Source organism: Engystomops pustulosus, unplaced genomic scaffold (genome assembly GCF_040894005.1).
Source record: "Engystomops pustulosus unplaced genomic scaffold, aEngPut4.maternal MAT_SCAFFOLD_253, whole genome shotgun sequence".
NCBI lineage: Eukaryota > Metazoa > Chordata > Amphibia > Anura > Leptodactylidae > Engystomops > Engystomops pustulosus.
In genome coordinates this window covers 5,660-31,991 of record NW_027285132.1, presented here as the reverse complement: position 1 = coordinate 31,991, position 26,332 = coordinate 5,660, and the positions used below count along the sequence as shown (strand labels likewise).

The 26,332-nt window shown below is 38.7% G+C and overlaps 1 protein-coding gene and 1 long non-coding RNA gene across 3 annotated transcripts; one reads left to right on the top strand and one right to left on the bottom strand.

Annotated features, from left to right (window-relative positions):
• Positions 1–56: 56 nt before the first annotated feature.
• Positions 57–25,960, bottom strand: LOC140110334 (uncharacterized). Of its 2 annotated transcripts, none has more exons than XR_011851422.1 (3): positions 25,807–25,960; positions 25,046–25,141; positions 57–318 (listed from the first exon to the last, which is right to left on the bottom strand). It is a non-coding gene; the product is annotated as an uncharacterized lncRNA (long non-coding RNA). The 2 variants fall into 2 exon arrangements; XR_011851421.1 differs by lacking the exon at positions 57–318 and adding an exon at positions 19,117–20,569.
• LOC140110333 (olfactory receptor 10A7-like) lies at positions 10,867–13,135 on the top strand. The gene has a single exon (XM_072132174.1). It carries the CDS (start codon positions 10,867–10,869, stop codon positions 11,866–11,868), a length of 1,002 nt encoding a protein of 333 aa, XP_071988275.1. The 3' UTR covers positions 11,869–13,135.
• Positions 25,961–26,332: the final 372 nt, after the last annotated feature.

Below are 26,332 nucleotides of genomic sequence, written 5' to 3'. Positions count from 1 at the left end.
CTCGTTCTAAACTAAAAAAAAGTGGTACCTCTAGGGTTTTTTTGGGGATGTTGTGCATAGTGAGCAGATAGAGAGTGGTCCAGCTTCCCTTTCCTTATATTTCTAAAATGTTCATTCACCCGTGTTTTCAATTTTCTTATTGTTCTTCCTATATATTTCAATCCACAAGGACAAATTATCATATAAATGACTTGATCAGTGTCACAGGTGGAAAAGTGTTTAATATCATATGATAAGGAATTGTCTGATGAAGAAAAGTTGTGGACACCTCCAGTGTTCATTCTACCAATATTCCTACATGCTTTACAATGGGTACATCTAAAAAAAAAAAGAAAACAGTATGCAATGTGTCTTTATTAGAAAATTGACTATTGACACTTCTGTGTACTATATGGTCCCTAATGTTTTTGGACCTTCGATGGATAAACTTGGGGCCTGCCAGTGAGTGTCCTATCACAGGGTCATATTTCAAAATATGCCAATTCTGCTTAATGATTCGCCGAATGTGATGGGACTCTTCTGTGTAGTCCGTAATGAAAGGGATAGTGAGTGAATTATTCCTATCCTCCATTGCCGTATTCTTATTTTGTGATATTGTATTTGTTTCTTTAATTGAACTTTCCTCCTGAAGTTCTACTATGGCTCTATTAATATCTTCCCTTTTGTAATTTCTTTCCAAGAATATATCTCTTAGGAGTATGCATTGTTTATTATAATCTTCCTCCTTAGTGCAATTACATTTAATACGTTTAAATTGCCCTTTGGGCATATTCTTTAGCCATGGAGCATAATGACAGCTCCCATGTTCAATAAAGCTATTACGATCTGTTTCCTTGAAATGGGTTCTAGTACATATATTGTTATTCTCTTTAATTAATTCCAAGTCAAGGAAGCAGATACTTGTTTTGCTATAATTGGAAGTAAATGACAAGTTAAAATCATTTTCATTCAAATATATGATGAAATTATCTAGTAATTCCTGAGTACCTTGCCATAAGAAGACCACATCGTCTATATATCTTTTATACATTTTTAAATAACCTTTAAAAGGGTTATTATGAAAAATATATTTATTTTCCCAAAAGGCCATATACAAATTGGCATAACAGGGGGCAAATTTCGCCCCCATCACCGTCCCGAATTGCTGAAGAAAAAATGACCCATCAAACCAGAAATAATTTTACTCCAATCGAAACTTAATTAACTCAAGAATAAAATCTTTCTGTTCAGCAGTAATGTTTTCGCCTCTCTCCAAAGTGTCCTTAATGGCTGCTATACCTTGTTGATGTGGAATACATGTATAAAGCGAAGTCACATCGCAAGTACAAAGTATAGTATCCGTATCCACTTTTAACCCCTTGATGATTTGTAACAGGGATCCTGAATCTTTTAGATAAGCTGGTGTACTGCACACAAACAGTTTTTATCAATGTATTGAGATATTTGACTGGATATTGAATCAATACCCGCCACTATTGGATGTCCCGGAGGGGATGTCTTATTCTTATGTAGTTTGGGTAGAAAGTATATTGTAGGTGTTTTGGGGAACTTGATATAGAGATAATCAAATTGCTTATTATTAATTATCCCTTTTTTCTTTGCTTCGTTCAGAATGGTGAATAATTCTTTCCTATATTTTTCAACTGGATTGTCTCTTAATTTTAAATAAGTAGTCTGATATGATAAAATCCTATTCATTTCCCCTAAATAATAGTCCTTATTAGAGATAAGCGAGTATACTCGTCCGAGCTTGTTGCTCGGTCGAGTATTAGCATACTCGGAACGGCTCATTGCTCAGACAAGTATTTCCCCTGCTCGAGATCAAGCATTTAATTAAGAAAAGACAGTGAAGAACAGTGAAAACTACTATTAAAACAGTGAACTCAGTGAACACAGGATCATTTAAGTGAAGAACACAGTGAAGAACACATTGCAGATGTTCCGAACATCTGCTAACTTAGCTGAAGACACGAGCGCCGAACGGTGGAGGAACGGAGCTGGGACTGGAGTGAAACGGAGCGGGCATGCAGGAGCGGAGGCTGGATCAGGCATGCAGGAGCTGAGGCTGCAGATGTATGGAAACATCTGCAATGTGTTCTTCACACATATTGTTCTTCACATACTATTGTGAAGAATACCGTTCGGCACGCGTGTCTTCCGATAAGTTAGAAGATGTTCGGAACATCTGCAATGTGTTCTTCACTGTGTTCTTTCAATGTGTTCTTTCAGTGAAAACATCTGCAAACATCTGCAATGTGTTCTTCTTTAGTGTTCTTTCAGTGAAAAATACTTTAATCGGGTTCGTTATCCGTTACGAGCACTCGAGCATCGCGAAAAGTTCGACCCGAGTAACGAGCACTCGAGCATTTTAGTGCTCGCTCATCTCTAGTCCATAATGACTATTTTTATTACTACTGATCTCTGTATCTTTTTGGAGATCTTTTAAAGCATTACGTTCTTTAGATAAATTTTGATTGGAACTCCCTGTCGGAATTCGCTCTAATTCTTCTGTTACGATCCTTTTGAAAGACTTTATACAATCGTTATTAGACAGATTGGGAAAGAATCAGATTTTTCTTTTAAGCCACTATGAATATATATGCCGCACCCTCGTTGAGCAGGAGGCGCACCGCCTCATGGCAAGTGCGCCCCTGCCTCAGGGGCACCCCAATACCAGTCTAGTGACCAAATTTTGTGGCACAGCCAGTCGGCACACTCATGGCACCATGCATGCACCAGTGGTGGACATTAGCCAATAGAAAGTAATGGGGCCACAGAGCATGAACAATGGCCGTGTGCATAAGGTCTAACACCTATATTAATATTACTATCCCGTTGCCCGGGATAGTAAATAACTGCTCTTAGCTACAACAAAATAGAATGGGTTAACAAAAAATATTTTATATGTATCTATAGACTGTCCCAGGCTGTCTCTGTCGTCTGTGTGGCCGGCAGTCTCTTTCAGTGACTGTCTGTCTGTTGCCGGCAGTCTTTTTCAGTGACTGTCTGTCTCAGAGCTCAAGTTTCATTTTTGCACTGCTGTTTATAAAATTATAGCTGATGGTTTCCATGGGCACCTGGAACAGTTTTACCTCAGACCTTTCCGATAAATCTCCCCCTATCTCTGCATCCCTATACATCTTACCTCACACATATATAAATTAGTAATGAAGCAGCACACCGTTAGAGAAAGTGAAGTGAATTTATTCCACCTTAATGATACAACGTTTCGTCTTTTCAATCAAGACATTCTGATTGTCTTGATTGAAAAGATGAAACGTCGCATCATTAAGGTGGAATAAATTCACTTCACTTTATCTAAAGGAGTGCTGCTTCATTGCTAATTTATACTGGATCTGGGGGACCCTCTTCTGAAGACCTGCACCCAACTTTTTCTTTTTTACACGGTGCTGCTCCTTAGCTTTCCTTTGGTTAGTTACCTCACACATAAGTTGGCGTGAACTCATTGCCTGTAGTATCCAATCAAAGCTCAGAGCTCATATGAATGACCTGTGGCAGAACAGCAACCAATCACGGCTCAGCTTCCAAATCCCACAGCAGCAGCAGACAATGGCTCTGTATATGGTGGTTAATAAGTGGGTTTTGGAAACAGTGGGGTAAAAATTTCAGCTCAAAACCTGGTCCAAGACGTTCCCTGAATCATAGGCAAAAACTGTGCAAAATTTGGTGATTGTAAACGTGACGGTACAGATTCCTTTGACGGACATACATACACTCACCGGCCACTTTATTAGGTACACCATGCTAGTAACGGGTTGGACCCCCTTTTGCCTTCAGAACTGCCTCAATTCTTCGTGGCATAGATTCAACAAGGTGCTGGAAGCATTCCTCAGAGATTTTGGTCCATATTGACATAATGGCATCACACAGTTGCCGCAGATTTGTCGGCTGCACATCCATGATGCGAATCTCCCGTTCCACCACATCCCAAAGATGCTCTATTGGATTGAGATCTGGTGACTGTGGAGGCCATTTGAGTACAGTGAACTCTTTGTCATGTTCAAGAAACCAGTCTGAGATGATTCCAGCTTTATGACATGGCGCATTATCCTGCTGAAAGTAGCCATCAGATGTTGGGTACATTGTGGTCATAAAGGGATGGACATGGTCAACAACAATACTCAGGTAGGCTGTGGCGTTTCAACGATGCTCAATTGGTACCAAGGGGCCCAAAGAGTGCCAAGAAAATATTCCCCACACCATGACACCACCACCACAAGCCTGAACCGTTGATACAAGGCAGGATGGATCCATGCTTTCATGTTGTTGATGCCAAATTCTGACCCTACCATCCGAATGTCGCAGCAGAAATCGAGACTCATCAGACCAGGCAACGTTTTTCCAATCTTCTACTGTCCAATTTCGATGAGCTTGTGCAAATTGTAGCCTCAATTTTCTGTTCTTAGCTGAAAGGAGTGGCACCCAGTGTGGTCTTCTGCTGCTGTAGCCCTGCCTCAAAGTTCGACGTACTGTGCGTTCAGAGATGCTCTTCTGCCTACCTTGGTTGTAACGGGTGGCGATTTGAGTCACTGTTGCCTTTCTATCAGCTTGAACCAGTCTGCCCATTCTCCTCGGACCTCTGGCATTAACAAGGCATTTCCGCCCAGAGAACTGCCGCTCACTGGATGTTTTTTCTTTTTCGGACCATTCTCTGTAAACCCTAGAGATGGTTGTGCGTGAAAATCCCAGTAGATCAGCAGTTTCTGAAATACTCAGACCAGCCCTTCTGGCACCAACAACCATGCCATGTTCAAAGGCACTCAAATCACCTTTCTTCCCCATACTGATGCTCGGTTTGAACTGCAGGAGATTGACCATGTCTACATGCCTAAATGCACTGAGTTGCTGCCATGTGATTGGCTGATTAGAAATTAAGTGTTAACGAGCAGTTGGACAGGTGTACCTAATAAAGTGGCCGGTGAGTGTACATACATACACACACAAATACATCCAGCTTTATATATTAGATGCATTCAAATACATATTGAAAAAGGTATGAAAAACATGATTTTAAAAGCACACAAATCCTTGTTTTGCGCTACTGATAATGAATTAAAATAGTATTTTTTAAAGGTGTATTTAAAGTATTTTCCCCTACATTTATGGAAAACATCACCCAGCTATTTATTGCAATGCTGCAAATAAGCAATAACAATTGGATAATGAACTGCGCCTGTGCCAGTCTCTTGTGTATTCAGTATTATCTTAATAATAATCACTGAATATTGAACCAGCTGCTCCAAGGGATTTTCAGTAATAGATAAATCCCTGAAGTATATTTTACCTTCCAATAATGAACCATTGTTTATACTGTATATATATATAGCACTTTTGCCTCATTGTTTGGCCACTGACCTTTTTAGAATGTACAATTGAGATCATATGTCAGGATTCGAGAGGAGTGGATCCTCTGGACCACCACGGGAGGTGGTACTAGGCTGACACCTGAGACCTGAATGTAAGTGGCGCCTGGTCTTCACAAGAGCCTTCCGCAAAGCAGGATGGTCTTGCTGCAGCGGGATACCACCAGGTTGTTCCACAGGTGGGACTAGCCCGCGGTGGCAGCCGAGGTCAAGGTACCATAGCAGGTGACAGTCTCGTGGTCAGGTACAGGCATAAGGTCAGGGCAGGTGGCAGAGATGCAAGGTCAAGTCCAATCCGGGGTCAACAATGGGAGGTCCTGAACACAGGTACACGGGAACTCAAGACACGGGAACTCAGGACAACTAAAAGGAACGCAGGAATATTGCTGGAGAGATTTCTCTAAGGTGCAGATACAAAGATCCGGTGGGGAATGAAGGCAGGTGCCTTTAACCGCTGTGACATTTCTTTTTTAATTTTTTGTTTTTAATGTTATATTATTATCTTTGTGGGCAGCGCAAGTGCCCGCTTATTTTGTTTCTATGAACCGTTTACTGAAACATTAATGTAATAGTTATATAATGGACATGGACACTTTCAGCTTTCAATCAAGGGTATCCTAATTAATATTGGATAAAGGTTTTTGGAGTTTCAGCTCCTTAACTTGTGCCTCCCTATTTTTAAAGGGACCAAAAGCAATCGGACCTATTATCTGCGGCACTGTTAGTCGCCTCGCTCACAGTTCAATGCATGAAAGTAATGGGGCCGCAGAGCCTAAAAAATGGCTGTGTGTATGAGGCCTAATGCTCATATTATTATTATAAATATTATTAATGCTTTAAAAATATATTAAAATACACACTAAAAAAGGCGTGAAAAACATGTTTGAAAAAACACACATGTCCATGTTTTGCACCACTAATAATAAATTACAATAGAATTTTTGAACTGTGTATTTGATGCATTTTTGGCACATTTATGGGTAACTTCACCCATCTAATTATTACAATGGATAAAAGCTGCAAATAAACAACAATTGGATAATGAGCTGTGTCTAGTCTCCTGTGTATACAGTATTATGTTATTTATAATCTCTGGATACTGAACCAGCTGCTTCAGGGGATTTTCAATACCAGATTAATCCCTGAAGTATATTTTACCTTCCAATAAGACACCATTGTTTATTTCTGCTTCTATATAAATATCACTTTATGTTAACATTGGCCTCATTATAATTGTACCATGGAGATCATATATATTGTGGGGGGATGGGGGGATTATTCACTGAAGTCGCAATTAGGGATTAAAATACAACTTTTATTCATGTACAAATTAAAAATAAAACCCCCAAGTTGACGATATCTGGTACAACTTGTGTATTGTGTGAATCTTTGTTGCCAAACCTGGGCCAGCTATTTCTATTTTGTTAACAATCGGACAACCCCTTCAAATGTATAGCAGATTGAGATAAAGTGATTATAGTATAGAATAGAACATAGCATATTCAGTGTGTTTTTGTATATAAATATATTATAAGTATCAGAAAAAAGATGATAACACTGCTGGCACCCTCACCTATCTATAGTTTCTCCTGAATTTACCTAATTGTGAGACCTTCTGAGAACCAAATATTTTATATGATATATCAAACCACAGATTGTAAAGATGATGTGTAGCACAAAATAGTGCTCAGACATGCCAAAATCGTATGCAGAATGGATGATGATAAAGGAAGCTTAGTGCGGAAGGTTAGTGCGGGCCAGGGGACGGGGCACCATGGAGAGGGGCACGGGTGTGCCTGCGATCCAAGATGTGGATCACAGGGACACCCTTGACAGGTAATATGTGTGGAATTATATTAAATAATATTCAAGGTCATATGTTAAGTGACATGAGGTAATATGTGAGGTAATATCTGAGGTAATTTGTGAAGTAATATGTGAGGTAAAATGTGAGGCAATATGTGGAGTAATATGTGAGGTGATATGAAGTAATATAAGGTCATAAGTGAGGTAATATGTGAGGTAATATAAGATATGTTCTTAATCATGATGCTCTTATCATCTGTGATACTTCAGTCACATCCACAGCTAGATCATCACAGATGCCTACAGCTTTACAACAGCTGTGGAGAGGTGATTTGCCTTATTTTATTATTTTTAACATTTGAATTTACAAAACGCATAGTAAACGCAATGTTAGCACATGCATTAACGCGACATTTATATTGCGCTTTGTAAACACAAATGTTAATAGTAATGAAATAAGGCAAATCACCTATCCTAAGCTATTGTAATTAGTTTCAAAATGCATTAAAAACGCAATTAAACCGCTACGTGTGACCTCACCCTTAGAAGTAACTAATAAAAAAAAAAATGTAAAAATTTGTGCAAAATGTTAAACATTTAAAGCATGTTAAATAATTCCAATTTACATGTTAAAATCGGGTCCATGAAAAAAAAAAACTTCCTTTGCACCTGCCCTGGACCATGTGCAGATATGTGCCTAAAAAGATGCAAAAAAAAGTTGTTAAAACGAGATAAGTCGCAAAAAAAAGACAATTTGCCTAGATGAAACTATGATACATGTGCCCCAATGTGTTTATAAAGAGCCAATATTACCATTGTCAATGGTATTTCATGCCACTGACATGTGGGAAGATGGGGAAGAACAAAACATGTTGTCATGATGTTTACTCAAAGGCAGAGTATACAAACAGAAAAATTCATGGCTTTATAGAAGTGTATCTTGAAGGGATGAAGGTACAGAACAAAGGATTTCTTCAACACTTGACACTGTGCTGGCATTTCCCAGACGCTGGGGATCAACAGGACAAGCCCCAATGAAATGTTTTGTGCTGGCACAGTACAGGCATAGATTCTCCTGACATCGCCTGGAGTGTTCCTGGGAGGATAGTCTGGTTCTGTCCACCTGCATATGCTCTTCAGTAGACTGTAAGGCCGGGGGCTGGAGCAGCTTTTGGAAGGCTGGAGCCAGGCGAGGTAGACGTTGAGGAGAGACTTGGGGAAGCTTGTGACGTAAGTCCTCGACACGCTCCATGAACCGCATGCCAATCCGAGTGGCCAGGGTGATGAGACCACTCAGGTCATGAGCAGCCAATGCATCCTTGATTTTTTACTTTTTAAATGTTGCATACAGGGCCGAATCATTTCAGGAGAGCTCGGAAGCCAGGGTACGGAACTTTACAGCATACTCTCCTACCTCACATGAGGTAATATGTGAGGTAATATCTTAGGTAATTTGTGAAGTAATATGTGAGGTAAAATGTGAGGCAATATGTGGAGTAATATGTGAGGTGATATGAAGTAATATAAGGTCATAAGTGAGGTAATATGTGAGGTAATATAAGATATGTTCTTAATCATGATGCTCTTATCATCTGTGATACTTCAGTCACATCCACAGCTAGATCATCACAGATGCCTACAGCTTTGGTTGTGACTGGAGTATCAAACTGCAGTTATCATTCTTAGTATAAAGCAGCTTATGTAAGAGGTAATAAGTTTTAAATTGTCAGTCCTATCATTCCATTATAAACTTCAGTCACATCTGTTGCAGCAATCATCTGTCTGACTGCAGCTCTGGCTTTGACTGAAGTATCAATGTATAAAGTTGTATCTGAGGTAATATGTAAAATAATATCTGAGGTAATATGAGATATTTTCTTAGTTCCCACGATAATATCATCTGTGATACTCCAGTCAGATCCAGAGCAACAATCATCGGTAGTAACAATCACTGGTAGATCATCTCAGATGACTGCAGCTTTGACTGTGACTGGAGTATCAATCTGCCATTATAATTCTTAGTATAAGGCAGCTTATGTGTGAGGTAGTATGTTTTCAACTGCGACGCTTACATTATCTGTAATACTCTTAAAGTAAATATGTCCTATCTGGGGCAACACTGGGGGCTACAGCTAGTACTGTATAAAGGACAAATTTAAATAATAAAATATAAATCACAAACTGACGATGTCTCTTGTGTATATTAAAAATGAACACCGAATAGTGACAAATCTGTTTGATAACATTTCCCATAACAGGTTAATCCCTTATGTATAATTAATCTGACAATAAGCTTATTTCTAATTCCATATATATATATATATATATATATATATATATATATATATATATAGAACACCCTATGGTACAGCTACACGATATTGCTCTCCACGTAATGTACCTTGAATATGATAAACAGTAAATGGAGAATCTGATTATATCAGGTGAAGTATGTGTTGGTTGACTGATGGTTAGCACACATGAAATGCAGATTTTCCATTAAAATAGACATTAGATAAGACATCCATGTCTGATAAATACAGTTCCCTCCGGTGGCAATCTCACCAGTCTCTCAGGTCTTTTCATTCCAGTTGAGCCCAGTAAGGTGGCTCTCTGAAATGTACTGGAATGATGAGGAAAATAAAAACACACTCCCAACAAGAGATAACTTGATTGGGCATTTTAGAATGCAGGGATACTTAATATCTTAATATGTTTCTGATTTAATTTGTTTATATATTTCAATACGTGGTTAAGCGAAGGAGTTTAGTATTAGAATCTTTACAATTTTTAACTCAATGCCGAGTGACTACTGACTTTCGACGTCAGCTGGAGTGGGGTCAGATTCTGCAGTAATGACAGCAGATCTGGAAGCAGGACACCTAGAGGGAAAATGTAGAACTAGTTTATTACTACATCTGCCTTTTCCTTTCCTTGATGAAGTAGTGCTATGCAGGTAATCGAGAAATCAACACTGCTGTCAGCTTTATAGACCAGTGATAGCCCGGTTTGAGTGTGTTAATCAGATCTGCTGGGTCTGACTAAACCCACTACAGCTATAGTCAGCCATCCAACCCCACAGGAGGTGGTTTCCTCCTGTAATTTTTCCCAATAAAATTTTAAAAATCCCTACTAAACTATAAAAAACATTGCTTGTTTGCCCTGTTTGTAATGAAAAAAAAACCCACTCCAAACATTTTTCTGGTAGCACGCAAAAAAAAAAAAAAAGTTATGACACTTAAACCACTATGTCCAAAAATTGATGCCAGGTCATTAGTCCAGGCCTCTTCATTCAGGAGTTCAATTTATTTATTTTTCTTTACTTTTTTAGGTGCTTTAAGTGGTACAAAACTAATGCGTCCTAATGTTTTGGTCTCCTATGTGACATTTGCCAGTTGTCTATTTTAACATCAAACTAACTTGCCAGCAAGTGAATGCACCTCCAACTGAGTCAAGCAGATGAAAACAATGTTCGGAGATGGTTTAAAAGGCTATCTGTGCCAGTAAGTATTAATTTACAAATAGCCTCTTACACCTTGAGATATGTTCAGTGTGCCTAATAATTATAACATAATGTTGGATACATTTATAAGTGGACATCAACTGGGATCTGAAATCAGCCCAATACTGGTAACATTGTAAAGTTCAATTGAATTGGATACCAAATTATGTTGTGATGTGTTTTGGTGCTGGTTTATGCAGCGAAATACAAAAATATTACTTTGATATGGAAAGAGAAAACCAGACAACCATAACTGAATTTATCTTGGTTGGATTTTCTGATGTTCTTCAGCTTCAATATTTCCTCTTTGTGGTCTTTCTCATCATCTTTAAGATTTCACTCCTCGCTCATATGTTTATCATTTTTCTGTATAGACTTAGTCCAAATCTTCAAACTCCTATGTATTTTTTCCTTGCCAATTTCTCATTTTTGGAGATATGCTATCTATCAAATATAATTCCCAAAATGTTGATCAACCTTCTCCACCATCACAAAACCATCACCTTCAATGGTTGTGCTATACAAATGTTCTGTTTTCTGTTACTCGGTAGTGCAGAGTGCAATATGTTGGCATTCATGGCCTATGATCGATATAACGCCATATGCCATCCCTTGCATTATAGTAATATTATGAGAAGGGCGGTTTGTATCAGGTTGGTGTTTAGTTGTTGGTTTATTGGGACCACTGTTGGTGTTTTACAAACAAACCTCATATTTTCATTGCCGTTCTGTGGCTCCAACAGAATCAACAATTTTTATTGTGATATTCCGCCATTGTTGAGCCTGGCTTGTAAAAACACAAAGATTATCGAGATTACTGCTCTAATAATCACTTTTATTGTTGTTATAGTGCCTTTTTTATTGACAGCAATTTCATATGCAAATATCATCTGGACAATTATCAAGCACCATTCTGCCGGGAGGAGGATAAAGGCTTTCTCCACTTGTACATCCCATCTGATAGTTGTATCAATGTACTATGGGTCAGCTACTATTATGTACTCAAGACCAAAGTCAAGTTATGGAATGGATGGAGAAAAGTTTTTGTCCCTCATATATACTATCATTGCACCTTTTATTAACCCTTTTATATACAGCTTAAGGAATAATGATGTAAAAAATGCATTTAAACAGGTTGTATGTCAAATTAAAATAGACAAACCAGAAAATAATTAGTAAAATCAAATAGTGTAGTATGCAGGGGTGTTTTTAGACCTAATGCCACCATAGGCACCTACAGCGCTTCTGCCCACTATTGCTGTCATCAGGTTATTGCTTTTGTCCATACATTTTTGAAAGCTAAGATAAAAAGTGACATTTTTAATTCATTAATGTACAGTCTGATGCTAATTTATTAAACAAGAAAAACTGAAATATCACAATTATTCAGACTCTTTGCAGGGACACTCATATTTAAATCGCATGCTGTCCATTTCCTTCTGATCCTCCCAGAGATGGTTCTACTCCTTCATAAGAGTCCAGTTGTGTTTAATTAAACTTATTGGTCTTGATTCAGGCACACACATGTCTATTTAAGACCTCACAGTGCATGCCAGAGCACATGAGATTCATGACATCTAAGGAACTGTGCAAGGAATTAAGAGACAGAATTGTGGCAAGGCGCAGTTCAGGCCAAGGTTATGCAAAAAAAACTGCTGCAGCACTCGAGGTTCCTAAGAGGCTCCTAATTTTTTTTAACTCATTTTATTGAAATTGAGTATCAGACAATATAACACATTGTACAGAGTCAGAACACAAGTAGACTCTGTTAGCTGTTTTAAATTAACAAACAACAGCCAGTTTCAAGTAAAATAATACAGAGTTACAATCCGATGCAAGGAAGAGGCAGATGATCCCCAAATCCAGGTGCGAAAAACTCATGACCATGTGATATTTCAGTTTTTCTTGTTTAATAAATTAGCAAAAATATCTACATTTCTGTTTCTTTTTATGTCAAGATGGGGTGCAGAGTGTACATTAATGATCAAAAATAAGAACTTCTTTGATCTTGCCAATTGGCTACAATAAAACATAGGGTTAAATATTTAAAGCGGTCTGAATACTTTCCATACTCACTATATGTCTCAAGGAAAAATGAAACAATTAAGTTACACTATTTATGAATATGTTCATGTAATAACTAAATCGTAGATATATAATACAGTAAGATACAATAAATATTATTTGAATTATTTGATTAGTTTTCTTCAACAAAATTAACATCGCTGTAATAAATAATACTGCTACATATTAGAGAACAACAACTAGTGCACTTGGGAAATATATTTTGTGTAACCTGCTTTTAGTTTAACAGTAATAAATATTGATACAAATATACAATAAACAATTTTGTGTAACCTGGTTTATGATCAACAACTGCAACAAAATGGTAATAATTTAGTAAAATAATAATTTTATTATAATAATAATAATGGTCCTACATAATAACAACAATAAAAAGTTATAAATGACAATATTTATATGGAACATTTATACCTATCTGTTTAACCCCTTAAGGACGCAGCCATTTTACAGCTCAGTCCCATTTTTTGGATTCTGACTTCCGTCGCTTTATATGGTTATAACTTTTGAACTCTGTTCCTTATCAAAGCGATTCTGAGAGTTTTTTCCCCACATGTTGTACTTCATTTTAATGGTAAATTTTGGCTGATAAGTTTTACATTTATTTACAAAAAAAAGAAAAAATGATACATTTTTTGAAAAATTTGCCATTTTCGAAATTCAAAATCATTGCGTTTTCAGGCAGATAAATTTACCACCTAAATAAGTTGCTGAATAACATTTCCCATTTGTCTACTTTACATTTTCATCATTTTTGAAATGTCTGGATAATTTATTTTGATGTCATGCGGCTTACAAATAGAATATCGCTTTTCCGGATTTTCAGAATTGACTATTTTGGGGATAAATACTGTTTTCAATTAAATTTTAAATATTTAGCATTAAAACCACCCTACATAACCAATCCATTTTCAAATCTGCACCCCACAAACTATCAGAAACAGCTTTTAGGAAGATTGTTAACCCCTTGAGATCTTCATAGTAATTGAATCAAAATGGAGGTGAAATTTAGAATGGTCAAATTTTGTCAGTTATACATTCATTTAGCCCTAAAATGTACACATTTCCAAAAAAATAAAAAGAGAAAACCATACACTTTGTTATGCAATTTCTCCCGAGTACAGAAACCCCCCACATGTGGCCGTGACTTGTTCTATATGTGCATGGTGAAGCGCAGAAAAGAAGGAGGGACCTGCAGCTGCCAGGATTTTGGTTTCATAATTGGCCCATTTTGCAGGCTATAAAATTTTCGCTTTTTTGCTATTGGGGCCATGTGACGGCATTTTTTTGAGGACAGGAGTACATTTTCTCTAACATTTTACTAAATTTGCCAAATAAAACCCTAATGTAGGGGAAATTATATCATTTTTGTATCACTGTCTTCCAAGTGGCATAACATTTTTACTTTTTTTGGCTACAGAGCTGGTTGATGGCTTGTTTTTTGCGGGACATGTTGTACTTTGCAACAGTATCATTCTGGAGTACATTTTTTTTAATCACTTTTTATTGCATTTTTGTGGGATTCAATAGGTAAAAGAATTTTTTTTTATGGCGTTCATCGTACGGGTTCAATAATTATAAAATTTTATGCTATGGGTTGTTACGGATGCAGTGATACTATATATGTGGGGTTTGTGTTATGATTTAGACTTTGTTGGGCGTTATATGTCTCTTTATATGTTTTGGGGCTTATGGACATTTTTATTGATTTATTACTTTAATTTTTATTGAAATTTTTTTTTTTTTTTAAACCTTTTAACTATTTCCACCATGGGACATAAACAAGCAATCATCTGATTGCTTGTTCATAATACTCTGCAATACTGATGTATTGCAGGGTATTAGCAGTGTCAGCCTCAGCGGATCGTGGGGGAAAGAACCCCCCAAAAGCAAGTTAAATGCCACGGTCACGCCCCAATGTGTCTCAGGTTCCGCCAGTTTCTAGCTGGAAAACACTTGTCCTTTGGCTGTACCAGATTTATAACTGTGATGATGAATTCTGGTGCAGGATAATATTGTTGGTTCCTACTTTTAGTTGGTGTAAACTGTGCCCTAAAATTTTGGGAGCTCGGATGATTTCCCATAAGCCACACCCTTTCTAGTGATGGTACACCCATTTTCCAGAAGGCCACGCTACTTATTCCAGAAGGCCACGCTCCTAAGCCTTGATAACTGTAGTGTTTTAGGCGCAAAACCAACAGAATTGTGGCACAAGTGCTTTTATACATCCCCCCCATTGAGCTGTTGCAAATGTTCAAAGATCTGAAACGCAAAAGATAGCCCTTTTAGGACTGCCAAGGCAATTCAATAATTTATTTACAAGAACTGTCCTGAAACAGAGTGGAGCCTTATCAGTCAGGCCTAAAACTTAACTTTTAATAAATTGGATAAGAAATCTAACAAAATATTTATCACACTTATTTCTTAAAATTCGCAAGTTTGAGGCTGCTAACTTTTCTGCACTTATAATGTTGAATACAGGCGGTCCCCTACTTAAGAACACTCGACTTACATGCGACGCCTAGTTACAAACGGACCTCTGGATATTGGTAATTTATTGTACTTTAGTCCTAGGCTACACTGATCAGCTGTAACAGTTATCACAGGTGTCTGTAATGAAGCTTTAGTGTTAATATTGATTCTTATGACAACCCAACATTTTTGAAATCCAATTGTCACAGAGACCAAAAAAGTTCTGGCTGGGATTACAATGATAAAATATACAGTTCCGACTTACATACAAACTCAACTTAAGAACCAACCTACAGACCCTATCTTGTATGTAACCCGGGGACTGTATTCCTCAACCTGTAAAAAGTGATTTAAAAAATGTTATGCACTCTAAAATAAGCCCACTCAAAAGAACAACTCTTTTCGCAAAAATTAAGCCCTTAACCAGATTTGTCGGCCGAAAAATAAAAAAGTTCTGCATATGAAAAGATGGTGATGCAAAAATGAACAAGATTTTCTCCAAATTAGTTTTTATTAAGTACAATTGAATAAAATACACAAAACCCCCACATATTTGGTATCCCTGCGTCCGTAACAATCTGCATAATAAAACAGAATCATTATTAGAACCGCAAAGTGAACCCCGTAAAAAAAAACAACAAAAAAGCTAAAAAAAGGAGATAATTTTCTATTATTTCTAATACCCTATAAAAAATGCTCTAAAAAGTGGTTTAAAAAATGTTATGCACTCTAAAATAAGACCACTAAAAAGAACAATCCTTCTCGCAAAAAAATAAGCCCGTAAACAGATTTGTGAGGCGAAAAATAAAAAAGTTATGCCTATGAAAGACGGTGATGCTAAAATTAACATTTTTGCCAAATTACTTTTTATTCAGTAAAAATGGGAAAAAATTAAAAATCTATATAAATGAGGTCTTTTTGTAATCGTGGCGACCCATAGAATAAAAATAATATACTATTTTTATGGTATGGTTAATGACAAAAAAAAAAAAACATAAAAATTTTCCTAAAAATTGATGATTTTCATTTCCTCCACCAACAAAGAGTTAATAAAATCTCACCAATTAGCTATAGATGCCCCAAAATTACCTACCAGAAAAGTGAATCTCATGTGGCAAAAGAAATAAGCCCCTATAGGTCCACATTATAAAAAGAAAAAAAATTATAGCCTGTACAATGTGACATAGCAAATCTGCTCTGGATGGCGCCTCCTTCCCTTCTATGCCCGTCCCTGCGCCCATACAGCAGGATAACACCACATATAGGGTATCGGTGTACTCGGGCGAAATTGGGTATCAAACTTTGTGGAGCCTTTTTTCATTTAATCCATTGTAAATGTTTAATTTTCCACCCAAAATGAGTGTATTGGGAAAAAATATTAAAATTTGCAGACTGCACCTCCATTTTGTTTTAGCCCCTATAAAACACCTAGAGGGTTAACAAACTTCTTAAAAGTGGTTTTTCATACATTGAGGGGTGTAGTTTCCATAATGGGGTAATTTATGAGTCTAGCTATTTTTAAGGCCTCTCACTGTCAATTAGAAGTTGAGCAGGTCCATCTAAATATGGGTATGTGAAATCTTAAAAAAAAAAATGCCAACATAAAGCACATTTGGGAAATATAAGTTATGAATTTATTTGGGTGCTATGACTATCTGCATCAAAAGTAGAGAATTTAGAACGTTGAAAATAAAGAATTTTTCCAATTTTTTTTCAAAATTTTGTTTTTTTTCATAACTAAACGCAAAAGATTTCATCCAAATTTTTAAACTAATTTGAAGTACAATGTGTCACGAGAAAACAATCTCAAAATCCCCTGGATATCTTATAGCGTCCCAAAGCTATAACCACTTAAAGTGACACAGGCCAGATTTGAAAAATGGGGCCGCGTCCTTAAGGCCAAAAGAGGCTGAGTCCTGTAGGGGTTAACCCCTAGGCGCACCACGACGTTATACTACGTCCCCGGGGCTAGATGCTTAGCGCACCGGGACGTAGTATAACGTCCAGCTTTAACGTCCAGCTTCTGGGACCGGCTCACGAACGGAGCCGGTACCAGAAGCAGCGGCTGCCAGCTGTCTATCACAGCTGACACCGCGCTGTAACACCCGCGATCGGAGCCGACTCCGATCGCGGGTGTTAACCCCTTACACGCCGTGGTCAAGCATGACCGTGGCGTGTAAGGGTGTTCCTGCTGTGGATTGGATCCCCCGTGCCGCTTACCGGGGGATCCGATCCTCTTCCGGGCAGCTCCGAGGACTGGCATGTGCCCCGGAGCTGCCCGGTCTCCATGGCAGCCAGATCCCTTCCGGGTCTGACTGCAAACTGTCTGAGCATGCGCAAGCTTGCTCAGACAGTTTACACTGCTCTACAATAAAATGGTATTGTAGAGCAGTGTATTGGACTTAAACCAGTGATCAGAGCATCACTGGTTTAAGTTCAAGTATGTATAAGTAAAAAAATGCAAAAACAGTTAACACTACACGTTATAATAAATAAAAAATAAATACATAAAATATAAGCCCCTAAAATGTCACTTTCCCATAAAAAAACGTAATAAAGTATAAAAAACATAAAAACACAAAAAACCCCCGCATATTTGGTATTGCCGCGTCCGTAACAATCTGCATAATAAAACAGAATTGTTACTGGACCCGCACGGTAAACGCCGGAGGAAAAAAACGCAAAAACCGTTCCGAAAAAAGATAATTTTTAATTAATACCCTATAAAAAATGCTCTAAAAAGTGATTTAAAAAATTTTATGCACTCTAAAATAAGCCCACTAAAAAGAACAACTGTTCTCGCAAAAAATAAGCCCCTAACAAGATTTGTCAGCCAAAAAATAAAAAAGTTATGCATATAAAAAGATGGTGATGCTAAAATGAATAAGATTTTCTCCAAATTAGTTTTTATTCAGTACAATTGAATAAAATACACAAAACCCCCACATATTTGGTATCCCTGCATCCGTAACAATCTGCATAATAAAACAGAATCATTATTAGATCCGCAAAGTGAACCCCGTAAAAAACAACCTAAAAAAACTCTCTCTGAAAAAGATGATTTTTTATTAATGCCCTTTAAAAATGCTCTAAAAAAAGTGATTTTAAAAAGTTACGCAATCTAAAATAAGACCACTAAAAAGAGCAATCATTCTCGCATAAAATAAGCCCTTAAACAGATTTGTGAGGTGAAAAATAAAAAAGTTATACATATGAAAGACGGTGATGCTAAAATTAACAACAATTTTGCCAAATTACTTTTTATTCAGTAAAAATGGTAAAAAATTTAAAATATATATAAATGAAGTATTTTCATAATCTTGGCGACCCATAGAATAAAAATAATATACTGTTTTTACGGTATGGTTAACGGACAAAAAAAACACATAAAAATTTTCCTAAAAATTGATGATTTTCATTTCCTCCACCAACAAAGAGTTAATTAAATCTCACCAATTAGCTATAGAGGCTCCAAAATTATGTATTAGAAAAGTGCATCTCATGTGGCAAAAGAAATAAGCCCCTATAGGTCCTCATTAAAAAAAAGAAAAAAATTATAGCCTGTACAATGTGACATAGCAAATCTGCTCTGGATGGCGCCTCCTTCCCTTCTATGCCCGGCCGTATCCGTGTACTCGGGAGAAATTGGGTATCAAACTTTGTGGAGCCTTTTTTTATTTAATCCATTTTAAATGTTTAATTTTCCATCCAAAATGAGTGTATTGTGAAAAAATATTACAATTTGCAGACTCCACCTCAGTTTTGTTTTAACCCCTATAAAACACGTAAAGGGTTAACAAACTTCTTAAAAGTAGTTTTTCATACGTTGAGGGGTGTAGTTTCCACAATGGGGTAATTTACGAGTCTCACTATTATTTAGGCCTCTCAGTGTCAATTAGAAGTTGAGCAGGTACATCTAAGTACGGGTTTTGGCGATTTTACAAAAAATTTGAAAAATGATACCTAAATTCTGAGCCTCATAACATTCTAGTAAAATATGTGGAATCTTAAAAAACCATCCAACATAAAGCAGACACTTGGGAAATGTAAGTTATGAATTTATTTGGGAGCTATGACTATCTGCATCAAAAGTAGAGAATTTAGAACGTTGAAAATAAAGAATTTTTCAAAATTTTTGCCAAATTTTGTTTTTTTTCATAACGAAACGCAAAAGATTTCATCCAAATTTTTAAACTAATTTGAAGTACAATGTGTCACGAGAAAACAATCTCAAAATCCCCTGGATATCTCATAGCGTTCCCACGCTATAACCACTTATAGTGACACAGGCCAGATTTGAAAAATGGGGCCGCGTCCTTTAGGCCAAAATAGGCTGAGTCCCGTAGGGGTTAATATGCCCCCTATACCACATGATAACGTTTACAAATTCTCTGGGATAAGGGTTTGTAGTACCTAAAGGCCACGTTTACATGTGGCAAATTGGTTACATTTGGAAAAGCAATCCAAAGGCTCCACTCGTGATCACATATTTTGGTAACATTGGGGCTTATTTAGTAAGGGTCGCGCTGCTCACTTTTGTCGGACTTTCTGATGTTTTCGGGGATTGCGTGGCTTTGGCAGGTATTTAACATGGGTCTATGCTGGGATTGTGTCGCACACTATAGGATTTTGGCGCAGCTGGGTTGGCATACAGCAGAAATGGACTGAGGGCGGGATTTAACTTTCAAATTGTGTTGCAAGACAATGCACTTACATGCACCAGGAAGAAGGTGAACTCCGTTGGACCTGAGTGAGGAAGCGACCCATGCAGGATATTGGGTGCACATTTTGCCGGACAGGTAAGTAAATGTGCCCCTTTGTGTTTCCAACACGTTAACTGAACACAAAGGAAAAGCAATCTTACCTCAACATACAATCACAGGTGGACCCTTTGGATTTTGTTTTAAAACACAACCAAAATGCCATGTGGGAAAGTGGCCCCAGGGGCTCTACAAACACGTAATGACACCTGAAAACTATTCTGCCCTACAAAATATCAATGGCTCCTTCCCTTCCGCGCCTGCCATCTGCCCTGACAACAGGTCACATCCACATATGGGGTATCCTCTTACTCAAAAAAAATGCACAATATATTCCTAGATGCATTTTCTACTTTTATTCAGTTAATGTTGTTACATTTTGAGGCTGAATGAATGTATTAATGATAAATATTAGTGAATTCCAAATTCAACCTTCATTTTATTTGAATTTCTGTAAAATACTTAAAGGGTTAACACGCTTCCTACCTTCTGTTTTGAATAGTTCGAGGTGGGGATTTTCTGTTAACAGACCTTCCAAAACCGCTATAGAAATTAAATGGTCCCTGCAATCAGAGGTCGCATTAACGCCTCACCACGCGTCATAGACGCGTGTAGTGGAGTGGAGTGTGTGCGCAGTGTGGAGTGGAGTGTGTGCGCAGTGTGTAGTGGAGTGGAGTGTGCGCGCAGTGTGTAGTGGAGTGGAGTGGAGTGTGCGCGCAGTGTGGAGTGGAGTGGAGTGTGTGCGCAGTGTGGAGGGGAGTATGTGCGCAGTGTGGAGTGGAGTGTGTGCGCAGTGTGGAGTGGAGTGTGTGCGCAGTGTGGAGTGGAGTGTGTGCGCAGTATGGAGTGGAGTGTGTGCGCAGTGTGGAGTGGAGTGTGTGCGCAGTGTGGAGTGGAGTGTGTGCGCAGTGTGGAGTGGAGTGTGTGCGCAGTGTGGAGTGGAGTGTGTGCGCCGTGTGGAGTGGAGTGTGTGCGCCGTGTGGTGTGGAGTGTGTGCGCAGTGTGGAGTGGAGTGTGTGCGCAGTGTGGAGTGGAGTGTGTGCGCAGTGTGCACGGCGTATTACCAAAATTTTCATACTCCTCCTCGGGTAAAAATACTCCTCAAAAATGGTGAGAGGAGTATTTTTACCCTTCTGGAAAAATGTTAGTGCGACCTCTGCCTGCAATAATTGATTCAAAAATTTTCTTGAACATTTGAGAGAATGCTGTTTGATTTGTGATCTTTCTAGCGTTGTAATAAAACAAAAAGACACTTTTAAATAACACAAAGCTGAAATATGGTAAATGTTAGTTAGTAACTAATTTGGATAGTAAGGCTATGAGTTTGGAACACAGAACATTTAGAAGTTTGAAAACAATTTTTGAAAATGTTTACCAAATTCACCTTTTCAGACTATAAGAAGCTTCTTACTATAGGACGCACCCCAGATTTAGGCTTGCAAAAAAGGAAATATATATTTTACACCAATTAAAATATCCCTGCTGGTCGCACTAAAGCACACACACAGCTCAGCTATACACACAGAACACACACACAGCTCAGCTATACACACACACAGCTCAGCTATACACACACACAGCTCAGCTACACACACACAGCCAGCTACACACACCCAGCACAGCTATACACACACACAGCCCAGCTATACACACACACAGCCCAGCTATACACACACACAGCCCAGCTATACACACACACAGCCCAGCTATATACACACACACAGCCCAGCTATACACACACTTCCCCTATTTCTCTCTTCTTCTTACCCTGTCCTAGGGCAGCATGTCCCCATACTCGGCAGTATGTGGTGATGTAAGAAGCATGTGATCAGTCACATGATTCTGACATCACCGCAGGTCCTGTACCTGTGGGACACTGGGGAGAGGGGAGAACAGTGCGGATGCTCTCCTCTCTGGGAGATTGGGTGCATCACCCGATCTCCATTATAGCGGTCAGAAGGGTCTGGCAGTGCTGGATCCTCCTGACCTTTGCAAGATTTTTTCTTGCTAAAAAGTGCATCTTATAGTTCAAAAAATACGGTGTCAACCAAAATTTCCCACTATTATGAAGTACAAAATGTAATGAAAGAACAAACTCAAAAACACTTGTAAGTTAAAGCTTAAAGTTAAAGTAAGTTAAAGTGACAAGTGCTGGTTTTGAAAAATAGACCTTGGTCATCAAGGTGCAAATGAAGGTGGTCACTAAGGCGTTAATCAGTCGTCCTGTGATTTTGTCCCTGTGGAGGAGACACAGAACAGAAGATGTTGCTGGTCACATGTCCACATCACATGTGCTGCACATGCCTGGGCAGGTCATGTGATTACCACTAGTTTGGCTGTAGTTGGTTGGTTGCAGTGCATCCAGTATGGTCAGTATTAGGCTGCATTCACAAGACCTATGGCTGTATTCATATCAATGGACAATACGTCTGACCATTTATATTGCTGTTGTTAACACTGTTCCGTACAGTACTGTATACTAGCCGTATAAATATATAGAGCATGACCTGTTTTCTCCCGTATTTCAGTTCCGTTTGCCCTAGAAGTCTATGGGGACGTATAAAATACGGGTTACATACGTGCTGCATATGGATGATAAACGTCACGTATATACGGGCACATACGGCACGGTAATACGGGACTGGAGAAATCACGTTTGTGTGAATGAAGCCTTATGGTGAGTAATGTCACCATCATTACTACGGTAACAGAGCAACAGGTAACAGACTGCACTAAGAGTGGCTTGCATGTGTATAATGCAGGGGGCGCCAGATTCATGATGTCTGGCGCCTGTTCTTCAAGAATCTGGTGCTTCCTGAACTGGGCCTAATGCACTATTTTTTTCTGGTCTTTCCTTAACATGGGACGTGCGACACACTTCTCTCAGACTTGCATGTTAAATCTGGAGATGGTCTGTCTGAGCACTGGAACGCCCCCTAATTTGCGTTGCATGGTGCCTAGTGCAGCTGCGACACAAAACGGCTGCATGCGTCATAATTGTGGTGCAGACACTTCTTAACCCCTTAAGGACCAGGCCCTTTTTCGTTTTTGCGTTTTTATTTTTCACTCCCCAGCTTCAAAAATCTATAACTTTTTTATTTTTCCATGTACAGAGCTGTGTGATGTCTTATTTTCTGCGTAACAAATTGCACTTCATACTGATGGTATTAAATATTCCATGCCGTGTACTGGGAAGCGGGAAAAAAATTCTAAATGCAGTGAAAATTATGAAAAAACACATTTGCGCCATTTCTTGTGGGCTTGGTTTTTACAGCTTTCACTGTGTGCCCCAAATGACATGTCTACTTCATTCATTGGGTCAATACGATCACAGGGATACCAAATTTGTATAGGTTTTATAATGGTTTCATACATTTACAAAAATTTAAACCTCCTGTACAGAAAAAAAATTCTTCATTTTAGAGTGTTCTTGCGCTAATAACTTTTTCATACTTTAGTGTACAGAGCTGTGGGTGGTGTCATTTTTTGCGCCTTCTGATGACGTTTTCAACGCTTTTATTTTTAGGACTTTGCGACCTTTTGATCACTTTTTATAGATTTTTTTCTATTTTTCAAAATGGCTAAAAAATGCAATTTGCGACTTCGGGCGCTATTTTCCGCTACGGGGTAAAACACAGTGAAAAACGGCTATTATATTTTGATAGATCGGGCATTTTCGGACGCGGCGATACCTAATGTGTTTATGATTTTTACTGTTTATTTATATTTATATCAGTTCTAGGGAAAGGGGGGTGATTAGAATTTTTATGTTTTTTTAATATAATTTTTTTTTTTACTTTTTTTTATTTATTTTTTTTTACTATTTTTCAGACTCCCTATGGTACTTTAACCCTAGGTTGTCTGATTGATCCTACCATATACTGCCATACTGCAGTATGGCAGTATATGGGGATTTTGCATACCATCTATTACAATGTGCAGATCGCACATTGTAATAGATGGCCTCGATCATGACAGCCTCGGATCTTTGTGTGATCCGGGGCTGTCATGACAACGGATCGCCGCTCCCTGGTGACGTCACGGGGAGTGACGATCGCAGCCAAGATGGTGGCACCCACGCGCCGCCGGCTCTTTAATGCCGCCGGCAGCTTTGCCGGCGGCGATCAAAGGGTTAACACCCGCGACCGGTGCAAGCAGTGAGCCCTCTTCACACTCCCCCATGCGCAGCAAGACGTAAGGGTACGTCTTATTGCGCTATGGGGTGAAATACCTGTGTAAGAAGTTTACACTAGAAAGAATGTGCAAAGTCAGACAGAAAACTGGTGCAAAGCCCTTGGTAAATGTGCCCCATTGAGGTTTGTTATATTCATTTATTTATAGCATTATGGGTATTTGTATTAGACATACACATTCCCGTAATACCCCTATAAGTATTTTAGTGCAATGGTCCCCAACCATTTTGCACCACTGACCAGTTACATGTGAGACAATTTTTCCAGGGACCGATATGGAAGTGTTAGAGGCGGTTACTGCACCGGTGTCAAACATTTAAAAAAATACAATGGGGGGGATTTACTAATTCTGCTGCAAGCACGACTGTCGGCATCGGAGATCAGTCTCCTGAAAGCACAGCCCGATGTATTAAAATGGTGCACGGCTGTAAGTAATGAATGAGTAGACGGAACTAATCAGTCGTGCGGCATAAAAATGCCGACATCAATGAGATGTGCGCCAAAAGCTTACATGGACTGCGTCTCAATTTTGCTATCTGACCATTTTTTTACCGGTCTTTTGTGCGCCTAAATACACATAAACGTGCCGGATAATGTGAAAAAAGTTAGGCCAGGCCCACTTGCGGGGAAAAAAATCAGGATAGTCGGAAACATCTGTTCTTTCTGGCACAAACTCATAAATGATCCGCAACACTTTTGCGCCTAAAAAAACATGAGTTCCCGACAATTTTTTGCAGTAGATACGATAATACAGGTCCCCCAATAAGTTCATATCATATGCTTTAATTAAAACATTTAGAATGTAACTTACTAAATGAAACCATAATGCAAAATCAGTGGAAGCACCTGAAGTGTGTTTCTTATGTCCAGTCTATTCCAAGATCTTGCTTTAAAGGAAATCTACCATTTGTTCAAGTCCTAGTATGGATACCACACTTTGTCCTGCAAAAAATAAGCCGTAAAACAGCTCAATCAACAAAATCTTAAAAATGTTATGCCGCTTAGTAGACAGCGGTGCAAAATCAAGGGATATTTCTGTACACATGAAGTTTTTTTTCTGTAGAACAAGTCAGACATAAAAAAGCTATATAATATTTGGTTTGCTGGGTTGCACCTGTTACAAATGCACTCTAAATAGCGCAAGAGCCTTGGACGAGAACTTGCCAGAAAGTTAGGCATCTCTCCGTTTAGGGTAGCGTGTTCAGCTAGCCTGCACACATGATATACACCTCCCTACTATTGTCGTGGGCTTTGAATATAGCCCTATAGGTTATGTTTATTTACTAGTTTCCCCGATTACGTTAATACCCTAAGTACTGTGTGTGTACCTGTCTACGTCTGAACCCCCCCCCCCCCCCCAGTTTCTCCACCTCCCCTCTTGTTCCCCTATGCTCCTAGATCCCTCTTTGTGCTTTCCTTCCAGGAACTCCCAACTACACGCACTTCATGGAAACCTTAAAGATTGGAACCCCAAATGCTAGAGGCTTAAATGTGTCCCAGAAGAGAGCCCAGATACTTTATGGAATGCACAGGGAGGGAGTTAAATATTATTTCTACAGGAGACACACTTCAAAAGCGGGCATTTTCCAGAAATCACAGATAGATACTTCAACACCTGGTTCCATAGTTCGAATCCTGACTCGTGCTCCAAGGGGGCCTCCATCGCTGTCCACCGTACAATCCCGCACGTGCTCCTGGATCTTCTACTAGATGACTGTGGAAGGTATGCCTTCATCAAAATACAATTATGTGATCAGGTCTTTACCCTAGACAATAAATACTTACATAATCACTCTCCAGATCCAACTTGTAGGAAAATTTTACAGGAGCTAACAGTGTTCTCAGAGGGGATGCTGATTCTGGGAGGGGATTTCAATTTGCCCTTTGATGTCAAACTTGACACCTCCTCGGGGAGAAACCATGTTCTTATGCGACAACTAGGTTCCCTCAAAGAGGACCTATACAACCTCCAATTAGTTGATGCCTGGCAGATTCTTCACCCCAAGGACAGAGATTATACTTATTACTCCCCAGCCCACGACTCCTATAGTCGAATAGACCTTTTTTTGAGGGCGCTGACCTGAGAACCCTCGATAATGATAGGTAACATTGTTCAGACCACCACGCGCCAAT